A 27,998-nucleotide genomic window follows, 5' to 3' on the forward strand; every position below is an offset into this window, starting at 1 on the left:
TGTTGTTGTTTTCTCCTACAATGGGCACTATTATACCTTTTTGGTTTGTTGTATACCACCCTTTGTCCGAAGATTTCAGGGCAGTTCACAGCATAAAAATACACAATGAAAACACGAAAGACACAATAAAACAATAACAAAACAAAACAAAAACTCCCCCCCCCCCCAAGTTCTTTAAACAGTCTTGGAAGCAGCAATGTGTTGAAGGCGTTGTCAGGAGACCACACCCTCCAAAGGGAAAACGGGGGGTAGCCCCGCTGGCTTTGGCTCTGACCCCCAATGCCCTACGAAACAGTCACCCTCAACATAGAAAATACAAACTGATCAACTAAGTATTACTAATGCTGAAATTCTGTATCTAGGAGGAAGTTCTGATGGACTCCGTTGGGCTTATTTCTCGTGTAGACAGATGCTGTATACTGTAATTGCATTGTATCACAAGGGTGCTACATCTGTCATTCACCCCGATCACTGGCCATGCTGGCTGAGGCTGATGCGGATGCAGGCAGCGGTTCTCAGCATCTACTTCTGGGAAGGGGCAAAGAGGGACTTGACGCCCTGTGAAACTGCCACATTCATATGTGGACGAGTCAGCGAGGCGTAATAGTGAAATCAGGGAGGGAATTCCTTCCTTTGGAACACCCCTAAATGTCTGAGCTGGACTCGTGGCTACAACTTGCAGCACACAATGGTGAACGTAAGTCTATTACTACTATTGCTGTTGTTGTTTATTGATTAAATAAATAAATAAATAAATAAATAAATAAATATGTGGGTCTCAGGGCAGTTCACCACCTAAAGTTACAATATAAACTCAAGTCCGTTTTTCTAACTTTTACGTATTATTATTACCACGCAAAATCAAGTATAAAACAAAATTATCACAGAAAACAGATAGAAATAGCAAAGCAGAGGCAAATAAGGGGTCCAAACAGCAATCCTTTCGGAATCATAGAAACTGCAGCAAGCCTGTGGGAATTAAAACACCATTAACATGGGTACCGCTTATTTCCCTTGGCTCTTTTTCTAATTAAAACCGAAACGCCTCGGCGAGCTACTAAAAACCACAACTCCCAGCATGCTAAGCGCAAGCTTCCGCGTTCTGAGCCCTTGCGGGCCCCTCCTTGCTTCTGTGGGCGTTGTAGTTTCCCTTCCCCTCCTTCCCAGCGCTGTATCTTAGTGACGGCCGTTGGCGCCTGGTTGCCGCGGTTTCTTGTCCCGCGAAGCCGGAAGCTGGAAGGCGGGCTCGTGTCGGGGCGGAGGGCAGGCTTGGCGTTGCCAGGGGCCGGGCCGTGGCGGGCGAGGAGCGCGTCCCGCTCGGCTGTGGGCGGCGGCGGCGGAGCCACCTGGCTGGAGGAGGCGCGCGCAGGCGGCGCGCATCTTGCGCTCCCTGAGAAGCGGGGAGGGCGGCAGCCTTGAAGGGGGAGAGGCCGAGAGACGCTCACAAAAGCAGGAGGGTTGCCAACTGACCGGGAAGAGGAGCCGAGCGAGCTGCCTCGGCCTGTGCGCCTTTGAGCGGCGTCTTGTTCTGCAGAAATCAGCAGGTGAAGGAACGCCCCATCTTCTCTTTGTTAAACGTGTTTTATGCCTTTATGCTTATATTCTGTAGGTTTCATTATTTTTATATAAAAAAGAAAGAAACGCATATATAAAGTTGCCCCTGACAAAAAACTGGTAATCTTCCTCCGTTTTAAACAGTGCTTCACGTAATGGTCATTCTATTTAAAATGCATAAGGATAATAATGTTTTGGTATTTAAAATGCTTAGTGCCCCCTGCGAAAGCATGGCCTCTTTAAGAATGAAACCCAGAAATGGTATATATTCGGCTTTTTTCATTTGATAGGGTTTTTGTGCTGTGAACTAGTTTGTCGGTGCATCTGTGCAAGGGCATTTTTTGTTTGTTGCTCGTTTAAAAACATTTTATGTTGTGTGTTTCAGTAGTTTCTTGCATGGGAGTGTTTATTGGTGGGTGGCTTTATACATGATGATTATTAAGAATAATATACAATAATCAACCAAAGCAGCATTTAAAAAGCAACCCAGACAGATAGAATATAAAGTAAAAATTATAACTGTGCAATATACAATGCAATTGTAACTGATATACACACAATAGGTATGTGCCACACCTGCTCATGGCTAAAGCAGGCCAGTTCTCTGCTCTTAAAGGCAGGGACCTATTCAAGAGTTAGCAACCTGAGGAGGTTGTAGATGGTGGTCCCTTTATTTACTTGACAGGACAACTGGGGTAGAATTTGCAGTAAGAACTGCTGGGAGCTTTCATTTCTGAGTTTTGCTGCTGTTTATCAATATTACAGTTGTGGGTAATTTTTCTATTATTGCTGTTTTTAACTTTGGTGTTTTAGGGGGAAAGGTTGTTTCTTCCTGTTTTTACTAGAAGTTGCTTTATAGTTCTTATAGAAAATGTGGGGTGTAAATGTTATCAACATTTCCATAATTCAGTGGATCTTGGACTGAGTTGGGATGGTGTGGCTTGTGCGTTTAAGTACATAATATGTGGAAGCAGGCTGAAAAGTTCCATGAAACGGCGGGGGGGGGGGAGGGGGAAGGTCTTCCTCTGCTCAGAGACCAAGATGTAGGGTTGGTTGAGTACCTACATACAGGATTCCCCCACTGATTCATTTTAGATTTGTGCACACTGCACATGCCTCCTCTCATCCCAAACTGTTTGCTTCTAATGGTGTTTACGTACGTGTGTTTTTTAAGGAAGAGTTGAAGACATCTTGTCCTATTTCCCTCTTTCTAATGCCATTGTTTTCCTCTTTCTAACGCTGTTGTTGGCTTGGTGCCCCGTCCACAGATCTTTGCATGCGTACAAGGATCCCTGTGCTTTCAGCTGTGGAGCAGCGATGGTGCTGGTTTGAGAGGGGCCTCAGAAGTTAGAATATATTGATAAAGGTGTGAGAGAGCTAGGTTTGAGAGAAGCTGTTTTAATTCTAATTGTGAGGGATGGACTCCTATTATTCAATGGGGAAATAATGGCACTCCGCACATGTTCAGAGTCAGTTCTCTGAAGTATTACACTTGTTTAAAGCCTTGATTGGAAAGACTGTAGAAGATAGCATGATGCAAGGTGGCTACTCTTTGAGTAGCAGGATCCTGCTTTTGGGCAAGGACTTAAGGTGATATCCAGTGTTATTCACACCTATTGAAATGGGCTTAAGTTCTTTAAATCCATTGATTTCAGTTCTGCAAAGAGTTTGATATCACTTTATATTGTTGCTAAATATTCTGGCCATGCCGGCCCTTGTGGTGTGGGGGTTTGTTTTTTCCTTGACAATTTGGTACCTCATGGTGAATAGGAGTTGGGCATGGGGCTAGTACCAAAACTACTTCAACAGAGTGAGAAACATCAAGCCCTGGGTGTTGAATGCAGTTCTCCACACCGCTTGGAGTCTACGCAGGCTACACTGCTCACTGGCCCTGCTTTGACTGGAATGGGTCCTTGAACTCTGATTATGCCAGAAGGTGGGTGGAAGAGAGAGGGATAGGTAAGTGAATATGTGTAGAAACTCACCAAAGGTAAAATTTCCATTAATTACTCCACCCACTTTTGCCTTGGCCCTGCCCACTATTGCCATGTGGCCCTTGGAAGGTTCCCCATTCCTGTTAGATCAGTTAATTATTTGCAGACTCATTCATGGCTTCTTAATTAGAGTTATACCTTTGGAAAGTATCTTGTGAAGTGCAGTTGGAAAGATCCCATACGTCTCTTGATATTTTTTATCAAGAGTGTTTTATTTATAGTAAACAATAGAACCAGCTTGCTCAGTGGGAAGGATCCTAATGAATTTTTATGTTTTGATATAGGTTTTTTTCCTGATTTCAGTGTATTTTGATTATTTATGTAAACCACAGACCCAGAGGCAGAATATAAGTAATCATAATAAATCAGTTGTGTGTTAATTAGGAGAAATAATTATCTTCAGTAAATTGTTTGTTTCAAGAGTTCACTGTTGTTGAGATGCTGTAATAATTGAATGTTTAATTGCCCAATTGGTTAAAAGCAATACAGTTGATGACTTTAAAAAACCCCTTCAAGGAGCTGACACACATAGTTTAAACTGGTCCTTTTTGAAGGGACTGTTGAGACCCATCAATTGCCTGAGCTATCCTGGTGTGAACACTTGCACTGAAATGCCATCATGACCAATCCTGCTCATATAACCTATGGTTAGAGTGACATATGTGCAGATGTGACCATCGCATGTGACAGAATTAATGTGGAAATTCGAATATGTGAAGCTGCTCCCGTTGGGTGTTCTTAGGAAAGTTGCTGTCTCTCTGTTTGTTTACCCTACTTTTCTCTCTATAAAATGGGAATCAGAATGACTTGGCTCAGATTGGCACCGTGTGACAGCGAACATGGGGCACATTGCAGTGCATTTCTCAAGTTTTTAAAAAATCTGGTATAATTGAACCAGTGTGCTGCTTGAAGTAAAATAGGAATTCTCTTCCTGCTCACTCCCAGAAATCTTCTACTTAGGATGTTGCCTGCCCTTTCTAAGAGATGACCTCCTATTCAAGAACTCGAGCCCATGGCATGCAATAACAGGCACCCATTATTTCACAGCATTCCGGTTCCTTGGCACTCTGTAGGAGCAGCTGCAGTTCTAGATTGTTGGCTGTCAATGGAATTTTCTCACCCTCTAGTGACTTGGTAGAGACTCTCACTGCAGAGTCGTGCTGGTTAAAGGCGGCAAAGAATGCTGATAAAGAAAGCTGACTTGCACCAGGTCAGACAGTTTGTGCATCTATGCGGTACGGTTTACTCCAGTGGTTGGTCTCCAGCAGAGGTCTTTCCCTTCTCCTGATCCTTCTTAAACCGGAGATGATGGACATTGAACAGTGGGCCCTTCTGCATGCAAGAGGTACTCTGTCGCTGAGCTGTAGTCCCCCTCCAGTATGATGCCTTCACGTTTCACTTACCGTAATTTTCACAACTAGAAAAATCCAGCTACATTGTACAGCTTATTGCATAATGCCTCCTGCATACTGATTATCTTAGGGTGATCAACCCTTTTTTTGGGATGAGGACACATTTGGAAACCCAAGAAACATGGATTTGGGCATCACAAAATACTTATTTGGCAGAAGAAAATCAGTGACATGTGGGGTCCTAGGCAGAATCTGGAGAAAGGGAGATAGAAAAATTGTAGTGGCCGGATGCCTGTGTGCAACTTCACACACATTTCACATTCAGCTATGCACACTTGGCAAAAAAAAACCCCAGAGAGGGGGAAGAAAGCAGGTGGGTGTCTGGGGAAAAAAGACTTTGGCAAAAAGACCCACCATTTGAACCCAGTGTGTTTTGACTACACAGGACACTGGTGCAAGTTGAGAGTCACTTGTATACTTAATGTATGGGATAGGAAGAGTTTTATTAGAGGGGAAGCTAGTTCCTGTATGGCTTGAAGAAAGTTAGTCATTCACATTACCTGCACATATGCATGTAGAGCAGACAAAGTGACTTTATGAAACCATGCACAAGGTAGAATCCATAAGTTGTTGGCTTAGTACTTAAAATTCCTTTTCTAATCCCATTGGAGTTTTGTTGAATAGAGTGGTAGCAATGTTGGAAGGCATGGTTTCCTATCCAGTGACCTGCCTCCCAAGTTATTACAGAGCAACTGTATTATGGAATTGGGTTGCCTTTCTGAAACTTATCTGTGCATGCATCCTGACTTTTGATGGTGATGATGATTATTTTGAATGGCAGTATTTCTCTTTGCAGCCCAGCTGGCTTAATAAAATGGAGGAATATGAGGAGTTCTGCAAGAAGCAGCTCACAAAGATCCAAGGTGACCCACTGCAGAGAGAAGCCTCTCCATCCGTTCAGCACAAATATATTTCACTTATTCAGTTCAGTGGCATTCCTGTGCTTTCTCCACTGGTAAGATTCCTTTTGTCCCTCCAAACTCTTCATAATGATGCATATTAAAAAGGAAACAAGTAAGCCTTAACCATGTTGGTAATAGGCAGGTTACCGTTCTGCCTAAATTGTTTTGGGAGCAAACATATTGTTTTGTATATTGAAATTAAGGATGTTTACGCTATAAATACTTCACTGCAGGCGGACATAACTAGTGATGCAGTTAGGTGATTTTGTACTGAGCCTAATGATCTTACTGGTGAGGGTGGAGGGAAACAGAGGGAGAACCTCTTTAGATGGTAATGTATATTGCTTCATTTGCTTTAATATGCAGTAGGTCAGCGCTGCGCTGCTTGGTTATGTCAGGGGTGGGGCTACTTCTCTAAATGTGTACATGTTTATCTCCTCCCCCTCTTTCCCTGACTTTGTTTTGCAGCTTACTCTTGAGAAAAAAAAGGAGCTACAACAAGACAGACAGAAAGCGCTGGATTTAGAACTCTGGCATCAGAATTCCAGGAAAAGAGCCTTGCTGAATCGTGTTCAGGAGATTCTGGAAAATGTGCAGGTGAGATTGAAAAGCCTTTCTGAAAAGGTAGTTACAGCAGTTGTCTGAGTGGTCTGATTTGGGAGCAGATAGATTTTGTTTGCTGTTCCACACCACTGTAATCGCCATGGTTCCTTTTATATTGAATAGCCCCGGTAATAGTAACTATAGTAAATAAAGTTACAGTAAATAAAGTGGCTTATCAGTGTAGCGGTTAGAAAATGCAGTTAACTTCCAACTAAACATGATCAGGTTGTGCTGTTAGTACACTATAAATATTGAAGACTGGTTATTGTGGCTTGTATGCAAGAGAGGCTGTGCAACTAATGCTATACTAGTTGGATGCTGTGAATGAGATCTTCACAGTCCTTGACAGGCACAATAAAAGAATGTTTCGGCTTGTAGCAAAACTCTATAGCCCTTGAATTAGCTCACTTGCTAAATGGAGCCTGTGTTCAACTTGTTCAGTTAAGTAATAATAGGGACCAAACATGAGCTATTCATTTTCTTGCTATGTTTATTATTGGGTGCATGGCAACCATTACCTAGCTTGGGAGTTGAAAGATGTGGTAGGAGCATGTGTTGAGGATAAAATACTAATTAGTTAGCCTTCTTCTAAACACCCTGCAGTTAATACAAGCATTTTAAACTTCATTCCTCAGCTTCCAGCCAACTAATTGGCTTCATGAAGGTTTTACCACAATGCTCATGTTGGCCTGTCATTCAAAGCCAAATGTACTCCTCAGTTTTTTAGCTTAGTGCAGCATGGCAGCTAAGCCAAGGTTGACTTAGCACCATCCAAACCCAGGATTGTGGTTAAGGAGTCTCTTCCTTAACCACAGTCTAAAACTAATATTTGTCCTATAGAAACCAGTTGTGTTTAAGGAGCAGATACCTTGACCACAACCCTGGTTTGGGGCATGATGCTAAGCAAACCTTGGCTTAGTCAACATTCCATGCTGACCTGAAAAGATCTGAACTCCTTTCCATGAGCTGGCATGTTCACAATGAGCTTACATCTGCCTTACTGCGAAGTGTGAAGCAGGCTAAGTTGACTGGTTTAACACAGGTTATAACAAAAGAGGCAACTTAAGAACATAAATCCTGCTGGATCAGGTCAAAGGCCAATCCAGTCCAGCATCCTGTTATTACATTTACCAACCAGATGCTCATGGGAATCCCACAAGCAGGATCTGTGTGTGACAGTACTCTCCTCATTTGTGATTCCCAGCAACTGGTATTCAAAGGCATAATTGCTACCTAGTCCAGGACCCTAAACATGACACCATATTGGCTCTCTAAAATTAGCAGATAAAAGCTAGATGCGTATACCTAGCACCTGAATCTAGATGTGCAAATGCATTTATTCATTTGTTTATTCCTTTGTTTGCTAAGTGAGCAAGCCAGCTGATCTGACTGTTGAGATTCACTGAACTGTTATAGGTGTGCTTAGAAGTCTTCTATGTAACCAATGAGCTTCTTTTCCTTTTACCAGCAGGTGCAAATGTCTTAAAAACCTGCTTCTGGCATTCTCTTTCGTTCTACAATCCGTTTGATGTGCTTTGTTATTTGGAGTGGAATGGGTTAAACTGTTCCAAAAACATTAAAACCCCTTTGAGTGTGTGGAATTGGGTGTATGTGTTTTGGATCCTGGCCTGTCTGCCCGCTCCATACATTTTTTGTACCTGTTCTAGTAACTTGTATTTATATAACTTTTAACATCTGAACAGCCTACATCATTCTTTTCCCTCCTTACAGATGAAGCAGTCGTCCATTAAAAGTGATTTGGATCAGCCTGACACAGAGAATGTTCCTTTGGATTTAGAATCCAAAGTGTTGAATGGTTTTGTAATGCAGTCAGACAGCATTTTGCCAAGTCCTGTTGTTCTTAGTGAGCCTGCAGAACCTGAAACTGCACCAGAGGTTGAGCCAGCAGACTTACATGTTGCAGCAAATGGGAACTCTCCTGGAGTAACTGAGGAGTTTATCCCTCATAAACCAAAGGACATTTGCTCTAGCCCCTCTGAAAACCCATCTTCCCCCAAAGGTTTATTTTCCAATCCAATAAACCTCTCATCTTCAAGTGATACTGTAAAGAAAGGAGGCATTGAGACGGTGTCCCCTGATGCAGAAGGCCCAGATCCTTACGTCATGAGTCTGCAGAACCTCCTGAAAAAATCCAAAGAGTACATACAGAGAGAACAGACCAGGCGTAGCATGCGAAATAGTTCAAAAAGAAGTGGTGGTGAAAGCCATTCAGACAAAGAAAATGATGCTGTGAAAATGAGCGACTCCGTGAAAGAGAGGGGCAAGTTGATGGGCAGAAGTTGTATGGTCACATCAAATATGACTAAATCCAATACTTCTTTGCAAAGTACCTCAGTCCCCAAAAGTAGTATGGGTGTGGTAGCATCGCCCAGTTTTTCTAAAGTGGATATACCAATGAGATCTGGCACGCCTCCTGTTTTGGATTCGGATTCAGATGAGGACATCAAAACCACCTTTTTCTTTGAACGGGACAGTAGCATTCTCAGAAGCTTCACAGGTTCTTACTCAAAACTACCCAGTCCAGAGCCAAGTGTGAGCCCCAAAATGCACAGAAGACGCCCAAGGCCTTCTTCAATGGGGCACATTGTCATTAGCAACCCAATAAACGCGTATGAATTAAGCCCTAAAGAAAAGGGGAGAGCTGTGGACTTGATCACGCAAGACGCTGGTGACCGGCAAATTGCTTCCGATCCCATGCCAAAACTGACTCCAGATTTTACTCTTGCTTGCCCCGGCAAAATGCACACTTTTCACAGGAGCTCTTCGGACATCTGCGATGAATTGGTGGTTGGCAAACGAAATCAAGTGTGCCAGGTTTCTGTTGCTCAACGAGAGAACAAAAGGTTCTCGGTCGGTGCCACAGTAGAAGGAGAGTCTGAATTAGATAGAACAAGGGCATCGGGTACTTGCCTGTCACATCCAAGTCCACAGGAAGTTCATGTGGTCAGTTGTCCCATTACAGCACAAAACACAACACATGTCAACGTAGACAAGCAAATCGGCCTGTTGGAGAAAGCCAAATGTGGCGTGCCCACGGAACTCAATAAATCTTACGATGTCGAAAAGCCATCTCCCTTACTGATGCAAACGCAGCATAGACATCAGATGGATACCCCAAATCTTTCTCCCGGAAATGAGCAGACTTCAGAGAGCGGGATTGAAAAGGTGAAACGTAGGCTTGAGCTGGACGCAGAAAGCATGCAGAAGGAAAACATGCCTTTCGTTGCGACAGCAGAGAGCAGCGCACGAGAGCGACAGCTGCATGATCAAAGGTGTCCTGAGGGATCTGTGTCTGGTGCCAAGAGCGAAACATCAGAAAGGAGTGCCATTGGTGAGAGAATGCCCTCTGTAGCAAGCCTCGGTTGGTTTGACTAAGATTTGTCCAGAGGGTACTTTTTATCGGCCCACTTGGGTTTGTAGGTTAGGAGCAGTTCCAGGGTTAGAGGGCCCACAGCAAAGTGCTATCTGGTGGGCCCCATCCAATGTCGGCAGCCCCACCCCCAAGCTGCAAGTTTCCCTGGTGGTAGCATCAAACATTTGAGAAGCTGCCATTTTAATTCTTACACAAGGCCCTGGAGGGATGCTATGTCAGGCACTCCAGGGCATTGCGAGAAACTTAAAATGGCAGCTCATAGCTGCTTGGTGTGGCAGGGTGCCTAGAGAAAGTGTTGGCCCCAGGGGGGCCCTTCTAGAACTCTAGCAGTTGTGTGAGTGTGTTGATGCCTGGCCTGTCTGTAGACTTGCAAGCTTTTCACCTTGATCCAAAGCTGTTAGGTGACAGCAAGTCCCATAGGTTTCAGTTGGGCTTCACTTCAAAGTCAGTAGGTTTTGGATTGCAGCTTTTGAGTAGCAACAAACACTTCAGGGAGGATTTTTCTGAAAGCTAATCGGAGCAGCCAAAGCTGGCTTTAATCAGACCATCTCTAATACCTACAGGATTACTATTTTTTTAATGAAAAGCCTTAGGAGAAACCAGTTAACAGTCACTTCAACAATTGCAAGGGGGCTTTCTTTTGCTATGCCATAAATGTTGAAACCTCAGTTTTTCCAATGATTTAAAAATCTATAAATAAGAATTGGGTCCCATGTTGATTATTTTAGGAGTACTTAAGGGGCTTAGGCCCATAAAAGGGTAGAAATGTGGGGGAAATGCTGATTGCTGTATGACTCTTAATCACAATATATTGGCAGAAACAAGCAGCATCCATAAAAGGATGGGAACAAACAACCTGGTGTAGGTTGTTAACGTATAACATTTCTCATTATTAATGTATAAAATTTCTCATTATAGAAGCATACGAAGGCCTAGGATCTGTACAAAAAGGCAAACTCACATGAGGGGACGGTCAGAATTTGTTCTAAAAAGGGTTTCGAAGACACTTTTGTGTGATGCAAGAAGCCAGGTTTCCTTTGCAATCAATCTTAACGGTAGCTCCCTGTATGTTTTCCCTTTTTAGGAGAAGAAGCTCTAAAGCAGAAAATGCTGGCCTTTGAAGAACTGAGGAAGAGACTTGAAGAACAGCATGCTCAGCAACTCTCATTATTGATAGCTGAGCAAGAAAGAGAACAAGAAAGGCTGCAGAAGGTGAGCAGCCAAGATAAAATATCTTAAGTGGAGACCTTTGACTCTGGTCTGTACAAGCTGATGGTGTTTCTGTCTCTTGGTACTGCGTCCAAAGTAGCCACAAATCTAAACTGAGAGCAGTTTGGGTGGGGAAAAACTCATCTTCATCTTGGTTCCGAACGAAAGTTAAGCATGCGCATTAGCCTCCAGGTAGAGCAACTCTCTCCATTATTAAAACACTGCAAAATAAACACCAGGTCATGTCGGTGGGCTATTTTAATACTGAGATGGAAAGGGCTTCCCAGGAGGCTGTGGCATAACTAATGTATGCTTTCAGAGTTGTGTCCAAAAGGCAATAAAAGCTGTTGGGAATTGTTCCATGAGCAGGAGGCAGACAGTCGCTACACTCAGTGCGTGTCTGCCGCCAAACACATTTGCCTTAGCAAATGGAGAGACTTCAGGCAGTCAGGAACAAGGAAGGGATGAGTTGGGTTGGGTCTGCAGCAGCAGAAGCTCACCTGGGCTGGGATATTGTCTGCTTGCGGTGCTGAAGTTAAGATTCCAGGATGAAAGACTCTCTACGTACTGTATGTATGTAAGCTGCACTGTGCTTATATGAGAAGGTGTGTGTGTGTTTAGGTATGAAAATAAATAGAGCACTTGACAAGTTCTTGTGCACCCTAAGAGGTCCTATTAGAATCCTTAAAATGTTGGTGGTGGAGAAGTGAAGAAGCAAGACTGAAGATGCAGGACCTGAGTACAACAGCATAGTCTCTGCTCTGAATACCCATTAATTGCTATTCAGAGGTAAATGGACCCTGTAGTTTGAACACGGCTAGAAGCCATTCCTTTCTTCTGCCTGATCATACCATGGGTCCCTTATTGTGATGCCAAAAAGCTATTTGTAGGCTCCTTCCAAACGTGCCCATTTTTTGGGGGGGGGGATTAACTCTGGGACCTACAGGGCCCCCTGTCCATTTTTAATCCCACTCACTGATCCTGATAACAATGAATGATATACCATATTTTTCGCCCTATAGGGCGCACCAGCCCATAGGACACACTTATTTTTTTGGGGGGGGGGAAATAAAGGGGGAAAATTTATTCCCCCCCCCAGCCCCAAAGAGCAAAGAAGCTGTGACAGCAAGCGGGATGGATCCCGCTCCCTGTTCTGGCTTCATTTTTAGCCTCGGGGCTGGGGGTCCGGGAGCGAAGGCGAGGTTGCGCAACCTCACCATCGCTCCCGGAGCATGCGGGGCTGGAGGCGGGGGAAGCCTGAGCTTCCCCCGACCGCAGCCCCCAGAACGGGTCCGAGAGCAATGGTGGAGTTGCGCACAACCTCGCCATCGCTCCCTGAGCTTGCCGGGCTGGGGGGATAGCTTCCTGAAACCTGGAGAGCAAGAGGGGTCGGTGCGCACCAACCCTTCTCGCTCTCCAGGCTTCAGCGAAAGCCTGCATTCACCCCATAGGACGCACACACATTTCCCCTTCATTTTTGGAGGGGAAAAAGTGTGTCCTATAGGGTGAAAAATACGGTATTTTAAAACTGCAAATAGAATAGAATAGCCAATGGAAAAGTCTTTCAGATGGCAGCCTTGAAGATTTGCATTTCTGGCTGTGCCTGCTTTTGTACTTCATCTGTGCTCACTTTCACATGTGGCCCCCTGATAGTTGATTTTTTAAGACAGACTTTAGGGTCTACATAAAGGCTGCCAGGAAGGCAGCCAAGCAGAGTTTGCAGAGGAGGAGGTTCCACAAGTGTAGGGTCACCGTTGCATGTGGACAGACCAACTGATTGGCGGCCATTTGGGGTATTGTTTGTGAAGGTTTTAATAGAGGCATTTCCATTTATTTATTTTTTGTAACCCAATCCATTTTTTCCATCCTTCAGGAGATAGAAGAACAGGAATGGAGACTTAAAGGGGAGAATAATGCAATTGCTGAAACGGACATTCCCCAAATTGCTATTGGCAGTGGGAAGGATTTTGAGTGGAGAAGGATCAGTGACACTCGCTTGTTGGAATCTGTGCTGACTCGAGTGGAAACCATCCACAGCACAAGCTCAGAGAGTGCTGGTAAAAATGGAAAGCGTATTGATTTTCATATGCATCCTGATTTTAAATAATCCATGAAGAACTTGCTCTTTAGATCAGCCTTAATTTTTAATGGAATTTTACGTGCTGGCTACATGGAGATTTTAGGAATAAAAAGTAATTCTTTCCTTCTCTCCCCTGCTTCCTCCCACCCCACCCCAAAAATGAATGAGTATGAAAAACATGGGCATTTCTTCTGGATATTCATTTGCTTAATCATGATTTAAACTTTTTAAATGCAGGTTTTGCCAATACCACTATGCCTGGTTCAACTGCTGAATCTCCATTCTACCTTTGGGAACCACCAGCAAGTGGAAAATCAGTTTTAACAACCAGGTCCATTAACAGAAGTAAAATGAGATGGTCTCAGGTGGGGAACTCATTATTTACAGGAGTACATAGCTTTGATGAAAAAGCTCTTTTATTTGAATTTTGCTAATATTCTCTGTACTTTTTAAATTCATTGTTAATTGCTTCCTCCTCCACCACCCCTTTCAATATGCCATTTCTGTTAAATGTAAATACAGACTCCATGGGTTGTATTCAGTGTTAGTCCTACTCAGAGTAGACTCATTGAAGCTAATGGTCATGACTGATTTAGATCTATTATTTTCAGTACCTCTACTCTGAATAAAGGATAGTTCAGTCCAGCCTTTTGACTCCAGATTTGGCAAAGAGAGCAACAGAATGTGATAAATCTTGAACAGTGTTTGAACTTCACTCTGCTAATTTTGTTAAAGGCGATGCCATTTTACCACATCTTGTAGCCAGTTCCATAGTTTTAACAATGCACTCTGTGAATAAGCACTTCCTATCCTGAATCATCCAACATTCAGCCTTGTTGAATGACCCCTGGCTCAACCTGGATGCTACACAAGAGGGAGAATACCTTCTCTTCTTCCTTGTCATTCATAAATGTGTGTGTGTCAGCGGGGAGCATATCAACTCTTGATTACATGGTACCATCTTACTCTTTCTCTTTAAGGTGTACAGTCCTGAGATGAAAAGAAAATTGAACAAGATCTCTGCTCTGGCAAAAGGATTTCTAACTCGCAGGCTCTTGCAAACAGAGAAGCTGAAGCAGCTTAGGCAAACTGTGAAAGTAAGGAGCCATCTGCAGTCCGCCCTTATGTGTAATCAACACTGTGCATGTGGTTTTCTTTTTATCTGCAACAGCCATTTTACAAATTGGAGATTCCTTTCTGAAACTCGAGCCGCTGCTGCTTCCCTCTTCTGTTTTGCCCAGCTGTTCTTTATACCCCCCACCCCTCATGTCAAGCCCTCCTGTCTTTTCTCCTCCCCCAGCTCCTTCTCCAGTTCTCAACCAACACACATACTACCCAGCAGTCTTCCGTGAGTCTTAATCCCCACTTCTGGAAGGCTGCAGGTTTTTCGACCACTGCCCCCTCCATCACACAACACCAGAACGAGAGTCTCTGGGAATCAAGGCAGCTTTTAAAACAAATCGTAATTTTACTTGTGAAGTGCAGTGGAACTGCTGGAGGGTTACTGGCAGATTTCGATAGTATGACCATGTATTTAGTATAGGTTAAAAAAGAAAAGCTGCAGAATATAGAGCAGTGTGGACAAGATCAGGAGGCCTTGAACAGAATAATTTCAATAAACCAGGGATGGGGAACCTGTGACCTCTCAGATGTTCTTGAACAGCCTCGGCCAGCGTGACCAGTGATAAAAAATGATAGTAGTTGCACTGCCAACGATATCTGGAGAGCCATAAGGTCCTCCATCTGTGCATTAAGCCTGGGGTGGAGTAATTTCAGCTGATGCAATAGATCTACATCTCGTAGCCCTGTGACCTCTTCCCCCCAATCTGCTGGTGATTTGCTCTTTAATTCAATAGGAAATGAATCCCCCCCCCTTGCTGAACCAGACATGTGTGGGTTTTTCTTAGGACACAATGGAATTCATTAGAAACTTCCAGTCAGAAGCTCCGTTAAAGAGAGGAAGTGTTTCAGCTCAAGATGCTAACCTGCAGGAGAGAGTGGCAGCTCAGGTGATGTATAGTCTGAAATGCACACCTTTATGAGTTTATGCTAGTGCAATTTATATTATTTTACTGTATGTTTGGCCTGCTTTTCAGATAGTTATTGTCTTCCAAGGCAGATCACATCCTTTTCTTGAAGAAGAATAAGACAGACCCTGCCTATCAGGTTTACAAGGAAAAAGTGATGACACACAAGGAAACTGGGTGGGGGGAGATCAGGTCTTCAAGGCCAGAACTTGCTGGTGAGCTATAAGCAGTTTGGCCCTGCTCACCTGTCCTGGCTGATGTTCTTACTTCATTATCTATTGGTGGCTTTTCTTCCTTTGGCTGATACCCGATTGTCCTTCCCCTTTGATTCTGCAGTCCCAGGGCAGATACCCATAAGAACCAAGTGTCCTTTCAGGCAGGCAGAGGGGACGTGAACTGCATGTAACTACTTTTTCTCTGTCAGACATTGAATTTGAATGTTGACTTCTACATTGGGTCAGTGTATGTCATGGGGCAGGAGGAGCTGAAGCCTCTTGGTGCAAAAAAAGAAAAGAGGTTTATTGGGCCTAATGGGTTTCAATGTCGATTAGACCTTCATTAGGGCATTATAAAAAAAACCCCCACTGTTCTCAAAATTCTCTTTTACAAAGTGTTTACTGTGTAATTACCTGAAATCTGTTGGGCCTAATGAATCAATTTTGAGGGTTTTTCTTCTGTTTCCTGCATTAATGCCTCCTTTCCCTTTCCCCCCTTCCATATGCATCATGCCAAGACACAGTTTAGAACTCCAACAGTGGTTTGAGCTTCCAAACGTACAAGAGCCAATCCATGGTTTGGAGCTGCTTGGCATTCCTGGGGCCCCCAGAGGTGTTGGATCATAAATGTGGTTTGTTGGTTCAGATGTCTCTACAAACCATGACTAGTGCAAACCATGGTTTGCAAAAACCACTTCAAACCATGTTTCACTAAATTTGCTTTATTGACTTACTGCAAACAATGGTTTGTGAATTCTGACATAATGCCAAACCGTAGTTGAGCATCTTTCAACCATGATTTGAGAAGATGTCTAAATTAAACCTCTGTTGTAGTGATACGGATGTTTGGACACTTCAGAGAATTCTTCCTTTGGGTAAATTATCTCATCCCTTCTGTATATTCTAGCCCTGAATGGCTTCTCAAGAGAGGCACAGGATTGTCTCTCCATCTTGTGCTCAGCTTAGTATCAATCCTTGACCATTGGTGGTCCACAGAGTGACATGATTTCTGTTGGACTAGTGTCAGCTCTGTCTCAGTTACTCCAGATGCTACACACCCTGAGTCATTTGAGTTCCTGTCTGTATGGGATCTAGTTGTTCCACAGAAAGAACTAAATGGCAGACCTTAAAATATTTACTTGCCTTTTATTTTATTTAGTTATTTTTTACATTTTATATACCCCACAAGCTTAGATGTGGTGTACATGGTTCTCCCCTCCCCATTTTATTTTCACTACAACCCTGTGAGGTAGGTTGAGACACAGTGACTAGCCCAGGATTATCCAGTGAGTATCATGGCTGGGTGGGAATTCAAACCGTGGTCTCCCAGCTCACAGTATAATTCTATTACACCACCCTGGCTTTCATTGCCATTGCATTTCATGGTTGTTTCTTCTCTCCCACAGTTGCGAGCAGCTTTGTATGACATTCATGATATCTTCTTCAAAATGGAAGTGTCTGAGAGAATGAGTATCCTGAGTCATGATCGAGAGGTTCGCAAAGAAAAAATGCTCCGGCAACTGGTGTGTAGCAGCACTGCTTAATTTAAGAATATGTTTAACTAGTTTTTGCACTAATACATTTCCCCCCCTCTTGTGACCCTGAATTGCTCATATTACTGGTTGCTTTCAGGTGAAAATTGTTGGTCAAGAGATGTGTGCATGACAGAGACCGCTTTATTTCCCCTTTCTTCCAGGGAGCTCAGGTTGGTGCTTTGGGAGCAAAGCAGCAAATCACAACACATCTGATAAAATGCTATTCAACCAAGATTTTATTACTACTTTTTTTTGAGCCTTTGTACCCTGCTCTTCAGCTAAAAAGGCTTACATGCAACCAAAACAAGACAGCCTTTATTTAGGCTTACAGTCTAAATAAATCATCATCATCAATACAGTCTTTAAAAAAATAGTCTAAAAAAGCACAACACATGAGGAAAAGGGGACCAGGAGGGAAGAGGAAAATCAAAACTCAGCACCAATTTCTAAGCAGCTGTGTTCCTTTAATGACTAGCTAGTATAATTCAGGGGACAGGAGGTGCCCGATGGAGCTGCAGCTCCAGCAAAGTTGATGAAATGAGCCTTGCTTCCTATCTCTTCCACTGAAGCACTCTGATGAGAGTTGAGGGAGACGAGGCCTGACGTTAAAGCAGAACAGAAGGGGGCAAGTTCTACTACTCAGCTCTCCCAGTGCTGGAAAGCTTAGGAGAATCATTGGCCCTCATGGTCTAGTTTTCAATGCAGAGCCTTTATTTACTTACTTATTTATTTAGGGAGGATCATTCCATCAGGTGTGCCCCCACCGGCAGTGTGAAGGGGTGGAAGCCTAGATGAGAAATAATCTGACGGCCCTGCGTGGGGGCAGTAATATTCCCACTGTTCTCTAGGCTGCCACAAACACTCCTTTTCTCCCAGGCCTTTGGCTGATTAAACAGTTTATGGCCTTTTAAACTGTGTTGGGGAGTATTGTTTTTGTTTGTTGCTACGTTATATATTTTTGAGTTTTTATATTGTAAACCGCCTGGTGGAGTATAGAAATTTAACAAATAAAAGAGATAAATAAATAATTCTCCCCAATAGCAAAGCTAAGCTGGTCATTGGTTACAAGGCTGTAGGGAAAATGGGCCACTAATAAACAAGGGGGCAGTATCTACATCCCTGAGGAAAACCGAAAACCCAAGTTTGCAGAAATCCAAAAAGCATATAGAGAGAGAAACCTGAAAGGTCAGTCAAGTCTCCCAGCAACAGATAAATGATTATATCCCATGTAGGGCAGAACCCATTTTAAATTCAGTTTGGTCCCCCCTGAAATCCTCTGGGAACATTAAGCTAGCATAAAAAAAGTAATATGTGAATGTAAGAACTGGATTTCTTTGGAGATTCAATTGATAAAAATGTGTGGAACTGGGGGGAAACCTCAAGCACCATTTTAAGTGTCTTTATGCAGGATAAAGTCCCATTATGTGTACTGCAGCCATTAGAACATTACGTGTACCGATTATGCTTTGGTCTGAATCTAGGTTTTATTAGTAGTAGCTACATTTTAATATTTTAATGTTCCATTATTTTAATGTTGTATTTTATTTTTGTTTTTAAGTTGTAATCATTCATCTTGTTTTTATTATTGCTTGTAAGCCGCTCTGAGCCCGGCCTTGGCTGGGGAGGGCGGGGTATAAATAAAAAAAAATTATTATTATTATTATTATTATTATTATTATTATTATTATTATTATTACTAATATCTAAAATTGTCCTGCTTAGGATAAAGCAAAGGGCCCAAGAGAGAGAGCAACACTTTCTACAGCTACACAAAAGTCTCTGGACAGGAAGAAATATATGAAGTATGTGGGGAAATGGTAAAGGAAGCATATACTGGTGTATTTAGATGTGCATGGCTAGATGTGTGGGCAGAATAGCCTGTTGCATGTTAAGTCGTCTGTGATTCTTGTGAAAGGGAAGGAAACAAGTTAAGTTTCTCTTCTAACATTTTCCTGCCTCGTACTTCTTTAGTGATGTATCATGATCGGCATAAACTTAGGAATCGGAACTCTTGTTGACGGATTACCTTAATTCAGGATGCTCCTCCATATAAAATAGCTAGAACATTTGCCAGATCCTTTCTTCGGGGTGCATCCAGCTAAGTTCTGCTCAGAGTAGATGCATTGAAATGGATCCAAGGTACAGTTGTACCTTGGTACTAGAACGCCTTGGTACGGGTACGTTTTGGCTCCTGAATGCCACAAACCCAAAAGTAAGTGTTCTGGTTTCAAACGTTCTTTGGAAGCCGAACGTCCAATACGGCTTTCGATTGAGTGTAGGAAGCTCCTGCAGCCAATTGGAAGCTGTGCCTTGGTTTTCAAACGTCGATTGGACTTCCAGAACGGATTCTGTTCGAGAACCCAGGTACGACTGTACTCACATCCATTTACTTTAGTGGGTCTTATAGTTCATATAAATAAGAATCTAGATTTTTGTTGTTGTAGCCAAGTTGCACACCCCTCCTGCTTTTCCCCAGTTTATTCTGGTCTACTAAGCAAGTGGGTTGCTGCAGGTATTTGCACATCTCTTTAGAGTAGGCCCTTATCTTTCTCCTACCTTGCACCCCTCCTCTTGCCCTTTGCCTGCTTTCCTTTGCCCTTTCCATACATTCTGCCCTGCAGCATAGTTAGATGTCAGTTCCTGCAGATTGAAGCCAGACTGTCTGGCTTCTGGATCACTACGTTAGGAAATAGAGTGAGGAAGAGACGATCAGGAAGCAAAGTACATGCAAGTTATCTACAGAACTGGTAGCAAAACATCTGTGAGCATATTGGATATGCTTTCTTCTTCCAAGGTGATTGGGCTGCACTCGGAGAATGTTTGTTCTCTGCTAACCATACTCAGCCATTTCCCTGTGATCCTTGGAACACATTTTTCCTCCCTGGCACCATTTCCCCCCTTAGCCTAGAGTGGATGGGTTCAGCACCAAAATTAACCATGGCCAAGACTAATCAGTGTGTCTCTTGAGCAACCCACTCAAAACAGGGTTTAAATCATGGTTATAAGTTCCAACCCTGGTTAGTCTTCACTATGATTAAGGTTGTTACCAGCATTGTGTCTTGATCCCAGCAAGACCATGGATCATTGCTAATACACTAAATGCTTGGAGCAACTTCCTGTTCAGTGTTCGGTATTGCTGTACAGTGGTACCTCGGGTTAAGTACTTAATTTGTTCCGGAGGTCCGCTCTTAACCTGAAACTGTTCTTAACCTGAGGTCCCACTTTAGCTAACGGGGCCTCCTGCTGCTGCCCCGCCGCCAGAGCATGATTTCTGTTCTCATCCTGAAGCAAAGTTCTTAACCTGAGGTACTATTTCTGGGTTAGCGGAGTCTGTAACCTGAAGCGTATGTAACCCAAGGTACCCCTGTACTCCCTTGTAGAAAAGGGATTGGGAACCTTCTTGGCCCGTGGGCCAGATATTTATGTCCCCACCCACATAGGCTGATTTTGACAGGTGAGGGATGAACACCTTTCAAAGCGCAGTGCTTCACAAACACCTGGCAATCAGGCGCTTGGGAAGTCAGGCTCTTGGAAAGTGCTGTGCAAGAGGCTTTGCAGGCACTCTAGCAATGGGCAGGGACTGCAAAGCCCCTTTCACCCAAGCCCCATCTTTCCTTGCCCCACACAAGTGGGACAGTGGCTGTAGAGCCAAAGGAAGAGGCCTCATAGGCTTGCAGGCTGTAGGTTTCCCTTTTCTTTGGTAGAGCATTCAAATTTCTGACTTTCTCTGTTTAGGTACCTGTGGGAAATAAAACCAAATATTTACTTGATTTCCCCCCCTCCCACCATCCCAGTAGCTCTTTTGCATATATCTGTGTATTTTATTTTTCTGTAGGCCTTCGGAAATGGGAATGCCAAATAAAAAAACAATTTTGAAACAGAAGACGCCAGAAAACAGGTTTGTAAAAATAGTATTTTTTGAACACCCCCCCCCCCGCCGCCGTGCAGTATATAATGGTTACTTTATTTTTCCCCTCATGACCTTCGCTGCTCTCTAGGAATATAGTTTGTCTGATTGTAAGATTCTAATGATAAGTCTTCCTTTACAGAGTTCTTCAGCCAAACCAGGGTCAAAATGCTCCTGTTCAAAGACTCCTTTACAGACAAGGGTAAGAGCACACTTAACTTTCTGTAGCTGAAATGCTTTTTATTTGTTTGTTTATTGCATTTACGAGTCACTTTCCATGAAACACCCCAAAAAGATTTAACAATTAAAAAGCAACAATAAAGAATTGTTTTCTGCACTTTTGCACTTGTTTCTAAAACAGTACCTAACCATCGTTTGGCTACAGCTCAGTGTGTGTCTGCAGGAGATGACTTGGGTTTCCAAAAGCCATGTGTGATGTGATCTTTTTCAAGGATGAAATAGTATTTTAAAATAATAATAATAATAATAATAATAATAATAATAATAATAATAATGGTGTACGTGGTACATATTGCGGGGGAAGGATCCAGGCTAAAATCGATTCTGAGGAGTGTTGCTTACGATTGCCTGAAAGAAAAATGGATACACTCCCCAAATGGGTTAGATGGTGCCTATTTTATTGGACTAGCTGGAATTAGAGTAATAAGCAGAACACTTCTTCCTGAATAAGTTGTAGAGTCGTACCTTGGATCCCAAATGCCTTGGTACTTGGACGTTTTGGCTCCCGAACGCTGCAAACCCAGAAGTGAGTGTTCTGGTTTGCGAACGTTCTTTAGAACCCGAACGCCTGATGGGGTTTCCGCGGCTTCCGATTGGCTGCAGGAGCTTCCTGCAGCCAATCAGAAGCCATGTTTTGGTTTCTGAATGTTTTGGAAGTCAAATAGACTTCTGGAACGGATTCCGTTTGACTTCCAAGATATGACTGTATTTGCAGTTTGAAAGCTTAGCTCTAATACCAGATTGGTTTAATAAAAGGTGGGATCAAACTTGTTTGGGGACATCAGAACTTTATTCTGATATCTTTTGAGGTGTGTGAAAAACCGTTAGCACCAGTGCAAAGATGTAGTGCTAATAAGGCACCTGAACTTTCCAGCTTTCATTGTAGTATCTAGCCATGTGGGTTCATATTGTCTCCCATTTGCAATCTTATAGCTCCCTACAATGTAATTTTGGTTCAGTTACATTTTTCTTCCTTTGATCAAAATACGTTTTGTTTATAAAGATCATGTGGGCACTTTTCATGCTTTATTTTTAGTCAGCTACTTGCACTTCAGCTAGAAACCACAGTTTATATCCAAACCACAAAACCGGCTCTTACAAAGCTGGATTGCAAGCTAGGATCAACCTATAGTTTGTAGTCCTGGGTTAGAAGGATCACACAGACTATAATTTGCTGGACTATTGTTCTGTCAAGCTCCATTTTGTCTATACTGATAAGGAGCCACTTTCCAGGGGTTTCAGATGGGAGTCTGCAGATGCCAGTGATTGAACCTGGAACCTGCTGCACACAAAACAGGTTATTTAGCACTGAGCTGCTACTGTCACTTCCCCTCCAACTCCAAACCAGCTTAAATTAAAGTAGGACTGCCAAATTAAAACAGCAGAGAAGTGTAGAACTCAATTATTAACTTACTAATCCAGTCATGTAGAGTGTTGACATGTGTATTAACCTGGTTTTTAGCTCATCGTTTGTTTTAATTAATTTTTGAAAGTTTAAAAATAATTGCTTCAAGCGTTTTTTTAACTCTATGGTCTTATGCTTTTCGTAAACGTCTTTTAGGTTTTACTGTAATCAAGCAATATAGAAATCTTGTGAATTAAACAAAACGGAGCGTGACGTGGGAGTGTGTGAGCATGAGAGTTATTCATGTGTTGCCAAACCATAGTCGGGAATAAACACGTGAATCAACTGGTTGGGGTTATTTTGTTTTTTTAATAACATTGATGCTATTGTGTTCCTAATTAATGGGAATTCCACAATAGGAACATTTGCAGAATGCCATGTAGTTTATTGTATTGTTGTGGAATACTCTGGCAAAGAACGATTTTTGATTATTGTTGTTGTTTTTCGAAACAGCATTTTAGCTTGGATGCAAGTGACTTATTAACTCCTTTTATATTCAATCAGAACCCCTAAGACCTCAGTGAAGGGGGCTGAGCAAAATAGAAAGAAGCCCTCAGAGAGCAGAGTGTCTAACAAGGCCCTTTCAGGTGTGTAAAAATAAAAAGTGTGCTTGGATCTTATTTAACAAAGAAAAGAGTAAGTTGTTCATATAAAGAGGCTTAAGTAGCATACGTTTCTGCAGTTGTTGCACCAGCTATGCTCTACCTCTGCTATACTAACCCTGACTGAAATTAATGCAAAGCATAGTTGTGATCACCCAACTGCATGAATACAATAGATTCATTTTAGTCCACTTGCACACTCCAGCATAATCACACTTGGAAAAGCTTCAGATACAGAGCATTCCTAATTTTTTAATGGTATGTATTCCTGTTTTGCATAGATAACTTGCAATTAATACTCTTGGGGTGCCTGAATACTATTGTGCTTTAAAATAAATAAACTTCCTGGCTGAAACACACGTACACTCCTCACTTTACATTATTGTGCATGATTGCTCCATATGTAAATATATATTGTTCCATAAATATACACATGTATATTTATAAATATATATGTGTGTGTGTGTGTGTGTATATATATATATAATATGGTAAGTAAAAAGTATTGTTTTACCATATATTCTACTAATGGTGCTGTGCATGCCTATTGTTTTTGAGGTCCTGTAGACTGAAGAGTTTAAAGAGGTCAATTTTTATCTGCAAAAAAGGAGGGTAAAATAATGCAGAAAGAATCCTCCCGCTTTTTCCATTGCGGCTGGCTTATTCTGTCTTCACAGTCGTGCCGTGAATACCTTGCTTCAGGTATTCATCCTCTTAAAACACGAATTTTACTTATTTCAGCTGTTTATATCCTCCCTTAGTTGAAGGTTCTCAGGTTAGCTCTTCCGTAAGGAACAATGGGCACCAATGGAAGCAAGAATACAAAGACTGGCGGTAAATCAAACCAGCTTGTCACAGTTCCCAAACGCTATAGGAAGCAGCTGTGCATTTGAATAATGGTGTATCGGGCCCAGAAATGGACGAGGACTCTGCCAATAACAGGAGAGGCCCACCTGTTGTCACCTGTGCCACCCACTCCTTCCTCTACCCCGTCCTGAGGCTCTTGCCTCCTTGGATGGGAAAGACGTAGCAAAGGACATGGCCTGGCGTTGTGCCCTCTGAGCATTTGAATTTAACACTTGAGGAATGCCACTGATTTAGTGCTTTGTCCAATGCTGGTTCTGTGGTAAACAGATAGATATGGAAAGCATTCCTTAGTGGTAGAAAAGCCCAAGATCACTGAATTGCACCATATGCTACTGTCATTTCCTCCACTTTGAGCATTGCACGTAGTTCTCCATCGTTTGTTTTGAAATCTTTTAATCGTGCAATAATAATTATTTTATTTCTTACGTGCATTTCTTTTCCACTTCCGTAGTTGAGAGCTGATCATCATCTTCAAGCACTCTTTCTGAAAATTAGACCTATAGGCTTAACATGCACAAATGATCCAAACCTGTGGGTATATTAGGATAATTTCATGCCCCCAACCCCCCACCTGGACTTGGAAGTTCACTGGGTAATCTTGGGCCAGTCACTGCCTTTCAGAGCCGAACCTGCCTCACAGGATTGTTGTGAGGATTAAATGTTGGGGCAGGGGAGGGGGGGAGGACTGCGTGCACCAAAGACCAAAATAGCTGAATCAAGGCCCAAACAACCATACAAGCAGCCAGTCATCCAGTTCATCCTGCCTGATTGAGCATCCAAGCCCAAGTGAGGAAATAACCCTCCCCCCAGGAGAGACCAACTCTAGTCTCTTCTTCCAAACTTGTCCCTGCCAAGCGCAAGAATGCTGGTGTTCCAAGTGAAGCAAAAGTCAATTTTTCTTAGTGAATTTTGTTTTCCAGGACGTAGCATGTGTGACACTTTCTCCTAAGAAGGTCACGGGGGTTTTGAATAATTTTACACAGATCACAAACTCATGCTCTCTTTTTACTCATGTGCGCTTCCAATGTTTTGATCCATCTGCTGTTGCCTTAGCTTTCTGCTATTTCAAGACTGTGCAGTTAGAATTTCCACAAAGGAATATTTCTGGATTTGGATACTTTTTATGGCTCTTATCAGGTGTGTTTTCTGCACTTAATGTGAAGGCGTGGATTTCCTATACAGTCATACCTTGGATCCCGAACGAACGCCCTGCAACTTGGACATTGTGGCTCCTGAACGCCACAAACCCGGAAGTGATTGTTCCAGTTTGCGAACGTTCTTTTGGAACCCAAACGTCCAACGGGGCTTCCGCAGCTTCTGATTGGCTGCAGGATCAAAAGCCTCAATTTGGTTTTCAAAAGTTTTGGAAGTCGAACAGACTTCCGGAATGGATTCCAAGGTACGACTGTACTATGGATATAGAAGGCCATTGCCCGTTCCATCTGATAAGGCCTTCTTGGTGTGTACCTGTCCTGCTTCCTTGAAGTTCAATTATTGAGCGCTGCTACATACAACTGACAACAGAAGAAACTGAAAAATGGCTCTTCAGTGTTGATAACTATTTTTTGCCATGCATTTATGCACAGCATGGTTAGTTTTCACATAACTTATGGAAGGTGTTTATACAATTACAGTTTTGAAATGCAGATTTATAAAGGGATAGTTCATCTGCGTCATCATTATTACTGCTTGCTTATAACATGCAGCAGACATTTTAAATAAGTAACACTTAAATTTAAAAAAAATATTCTTTCCCCTTTGCTTTTAGGAGTATATGCCGGAAAAACCCAAAGAAAGAAGCCAAATGTTGTGACAACTTAAGAAGGCAGCATTCTCTTGGCTAAGCGGCTGATCTGTCTGTAAATGTTCTCCACTGGTTCTGGTCTTCCTGCTGTCACACAAGATGCTTTGAATCAACCAGGATACGTTTTGTGATACGAGATTTCTCAGTGATAGCCGCCAGAAGGAAGAGGGAACTGGACAGCACAACAAACTTGAAGAAGCATTTATCCTGCATGTTTCAACCCCCTCATGTACCCATTAACTTATACTCAAAACTGTAATCTACATTGTACATCCTCAGGAAAATATGTATGTGGTGATTCTTAGGAGAACATTTTTGCAAACTTGAACCTGTGCCGCACTCTTTATAGTGCAGCAAATGAACTCAAAATGGCAGTTTGTACATTCTGCATTAACAGTTGTCTATATCGTTCTGTATATTTAATTAAACATTCAGCTTCAGCTGCGTTGATTGTCTTTTGCAGCTGCCATGCTTTTAACCGTGCATAGCCTTGCCTCAAGTCTAAGCCACTTTGGCCCCACTGAAAGTCAGCGAGGCAAATTTTGGCTTTTCATTGCAACAAGAAGTGTCGAGCATTTCTGGTGGTTGGCACTGTTAGCTTCGCAGCATAAATACAGGTTGCTGCTTTCACCTGCCATGGTAAATTTGATTTTTGTAGTAGGCAAATTTGAATGTGCAGTTAGCACCCGCATCTCACCAAATCAAAGCTTTGAATTGTCAGTTTCCCTCCCTAAATACGAAGAGGACAAAAGTGTGTATAAAATATAGTAACAACAATTATTTAGGAGGCTTCTTTTGCTACTACACATTTGTCTTTTGTATATATATTTTTCTCTAAATGAAAGGTTTTGGATTTTTTTTTTTATGAAGAAAAGGATACTCTTTCCTCCCATTTGGGGGACAGGATTGTAGCAAACTCCTTTTGGTTTCTGAGAGCTAATCCTCCAAGAAATTATGCTGTTGCTGTTACTGAGGAATAAGAAATATTTGTAAGAATAATGCGTGAATTTTGCAACTTGGCTTTGGCCTTAAATCCATCTGGATTCCCAGAAAGTGAAATTCTTACATTACCAAAGCCATGTCTGAAAAAGGGACATATTTATGTAAGTTATTTGTACTTGCTGTTTTAGAAAGAGATGAATTACTTAGACCTTGCTGTGGCTATGAAATGTCGAATCAAATGCAGCCGTGTTGAGAAATGTATAGATCTAATCTGCTAACTGGCATTAGATAATTGTGCTATAGCTTATTCAGTGCACAGAGAACTATTAAACTTGATTATATGATATTGAATTGTTAATATTATGTTAAATATTCCGCGCCTCAGATCTGGCACTACAGTTCTGGCTCAAAATATTATTCAACATAAATTGAAAAAGGGTTAAATTAACAACTGGGGGTTGACTTTACATACACACATCTATTTATTCATATGGGGAGGGGTGTAAACCTATTCATTAGCTGTATCTTCTAATGCTCTTCTATATCATGCAGTATTTTAAACTGATCTTGTTGGAGAGGCAACAATTTTGATTCAAAAGGATGTGGTGGTGTAGCCAACTGGTCAGCAGTCCTCCAAGCATAGCCTTGTCTCTTGCAGGCTACCCGTTAAAAGGTTCCTTTTGGTTAATTTACGCAGCGCAATGCAAACACTTCTAATTTATTAGATTCCTAAGTAGTTCTTAGAGCTTACTTTTGGCTCATAAAGCTTTTGCATGACTTGAATGTTTTTTAAGGAGGGGGGAATAGCATAAGACTTGACAAGCTAAATGAATTTTAAGAATTGCAGATGTTGCCTTGTAGATTAGAAATACACTACTGTTTAATAGATATGCCAGTGCTAAAATTTTTTTTTTGCTAGAGCTTGTTCGTTGTGTGCTGTGCTGTTAATTCAGAAGTAAAAAATTCTGTAAATAGAATCAAGTTTTAACATAAAAAGTACAGACCAATTGTTACTTTGTTCAGATACCCTAAGTACACTTTTTATTTTATTTTATTTTTTAATTTTAAAGTCAACTAAAATGTAAATGTTTCAACTGTCATTAGGCCTTCTATTTACAAGTGCCAGGATCGCTTTTGTAATTTGATATATTTTATATTTATTTATTATATTACTTTTCAGTTCACTTTTTTATTTTGAGTGGAATGCAATATTACAAAATGTATTTTTATACTTTTCCTTTTCACCCGTTTTGCTTTTTTCCCCTTAAGCATATTGCACAATAAAACTTTTTTTTATCTTTAAAGT

At 42.1% G+C, this 27,998-nt stretch overlaps 1 protein-coding gene across 11 annotated transcripts; it reads left to right on the plus strand.

The window, feature by feature from the left end:
• The first annotated feature begins 605 nt into the window (after positions 1–605).
• CCP110 (centriolar coiled-coil protein 110) lies at positions 606–27,996 on the plus strand. Of its 11 annotated transcripts, none has more exons than XR_014557767.1 (15): positions 606–701; positions 5,762–5,915; positions 6,331–6,459; positions 8,197–9,817; positions 10,944–11,071; positions 12,942–13,125; positions 13,386–13,513; positions 14,129–14,245; positions 15,056–15,157; positions 16,797–16,913; positions 18,648–20,055; positions 20,284–20,823; positions 20,975–21,034; positions 22,982–23,064; positions 25,715–27,996. XR_014557767.1 is itself a non-coding variant. In XM_083711356.1 (15 exons), exons 1-15 carry the CDS (start codon positions 649–651, stop codon positions 25,765–25,767), a joined length of 3,087 nt encoding a protein of 1,028 aa, XP_083567482.1. In that variant the 5' UTR covers positions 606–648; the 3' UTR covers positions 25,768–27,996. The 11 variants fall into 11 exon arrangements, 9 of the variants coding, with proteins under 9 accessions (XP_083567482.1, XP_083567484.1, XP_083567489.1 ...); XM_083711356.1 differs by having other exon boundaries at positions 18,648–18,742; positions 20,761–20,823; XR_014557768.1 differs by lacking the exon at positions 606–701 and adding an exon at positions 1,133–1,544 and having other exon boundaries at positions 5,757–5,915.
• The last annotated feature ends 2 nt before the right edge of the window (positions 27,997–27,998 follow it).

This window comes from Podarcis gaigeae (assembly GCF_964106915.1).
Source record: "Podarcis gaigeae genome assembly, chromosome: 14".
Classification (NCBI taxonomy): Eukaryota; Metazoa; Chordata; class Lepidosauria; order Squamata; family Lacertidae; genus Podarcis; species Podarcis gaigeae.

Coding starts and splice junctions, on each gene's coding strand:
- CCP110 (XM_083711356.1), top strand. CDS start 649: ATGTCTGAGCTGGACTCGTGGCTACAACTTGCAGCACACAATGGTGAA. Junction 5,916..6,330: donor TTCCTGTGCTTTCTCCACTG/GTAAGATTCCTT, acceptor TTTGTTTTGCAG/CTTACTCTTGAGAAAAAAAA. Junction 15,158..16,796: donor AGGAGAGAGTGGCAGCTCAG/GTGATGTATAGT, acceptor TCTCTCCCACAG/TTGCGAGCAGCTTTGTATGA.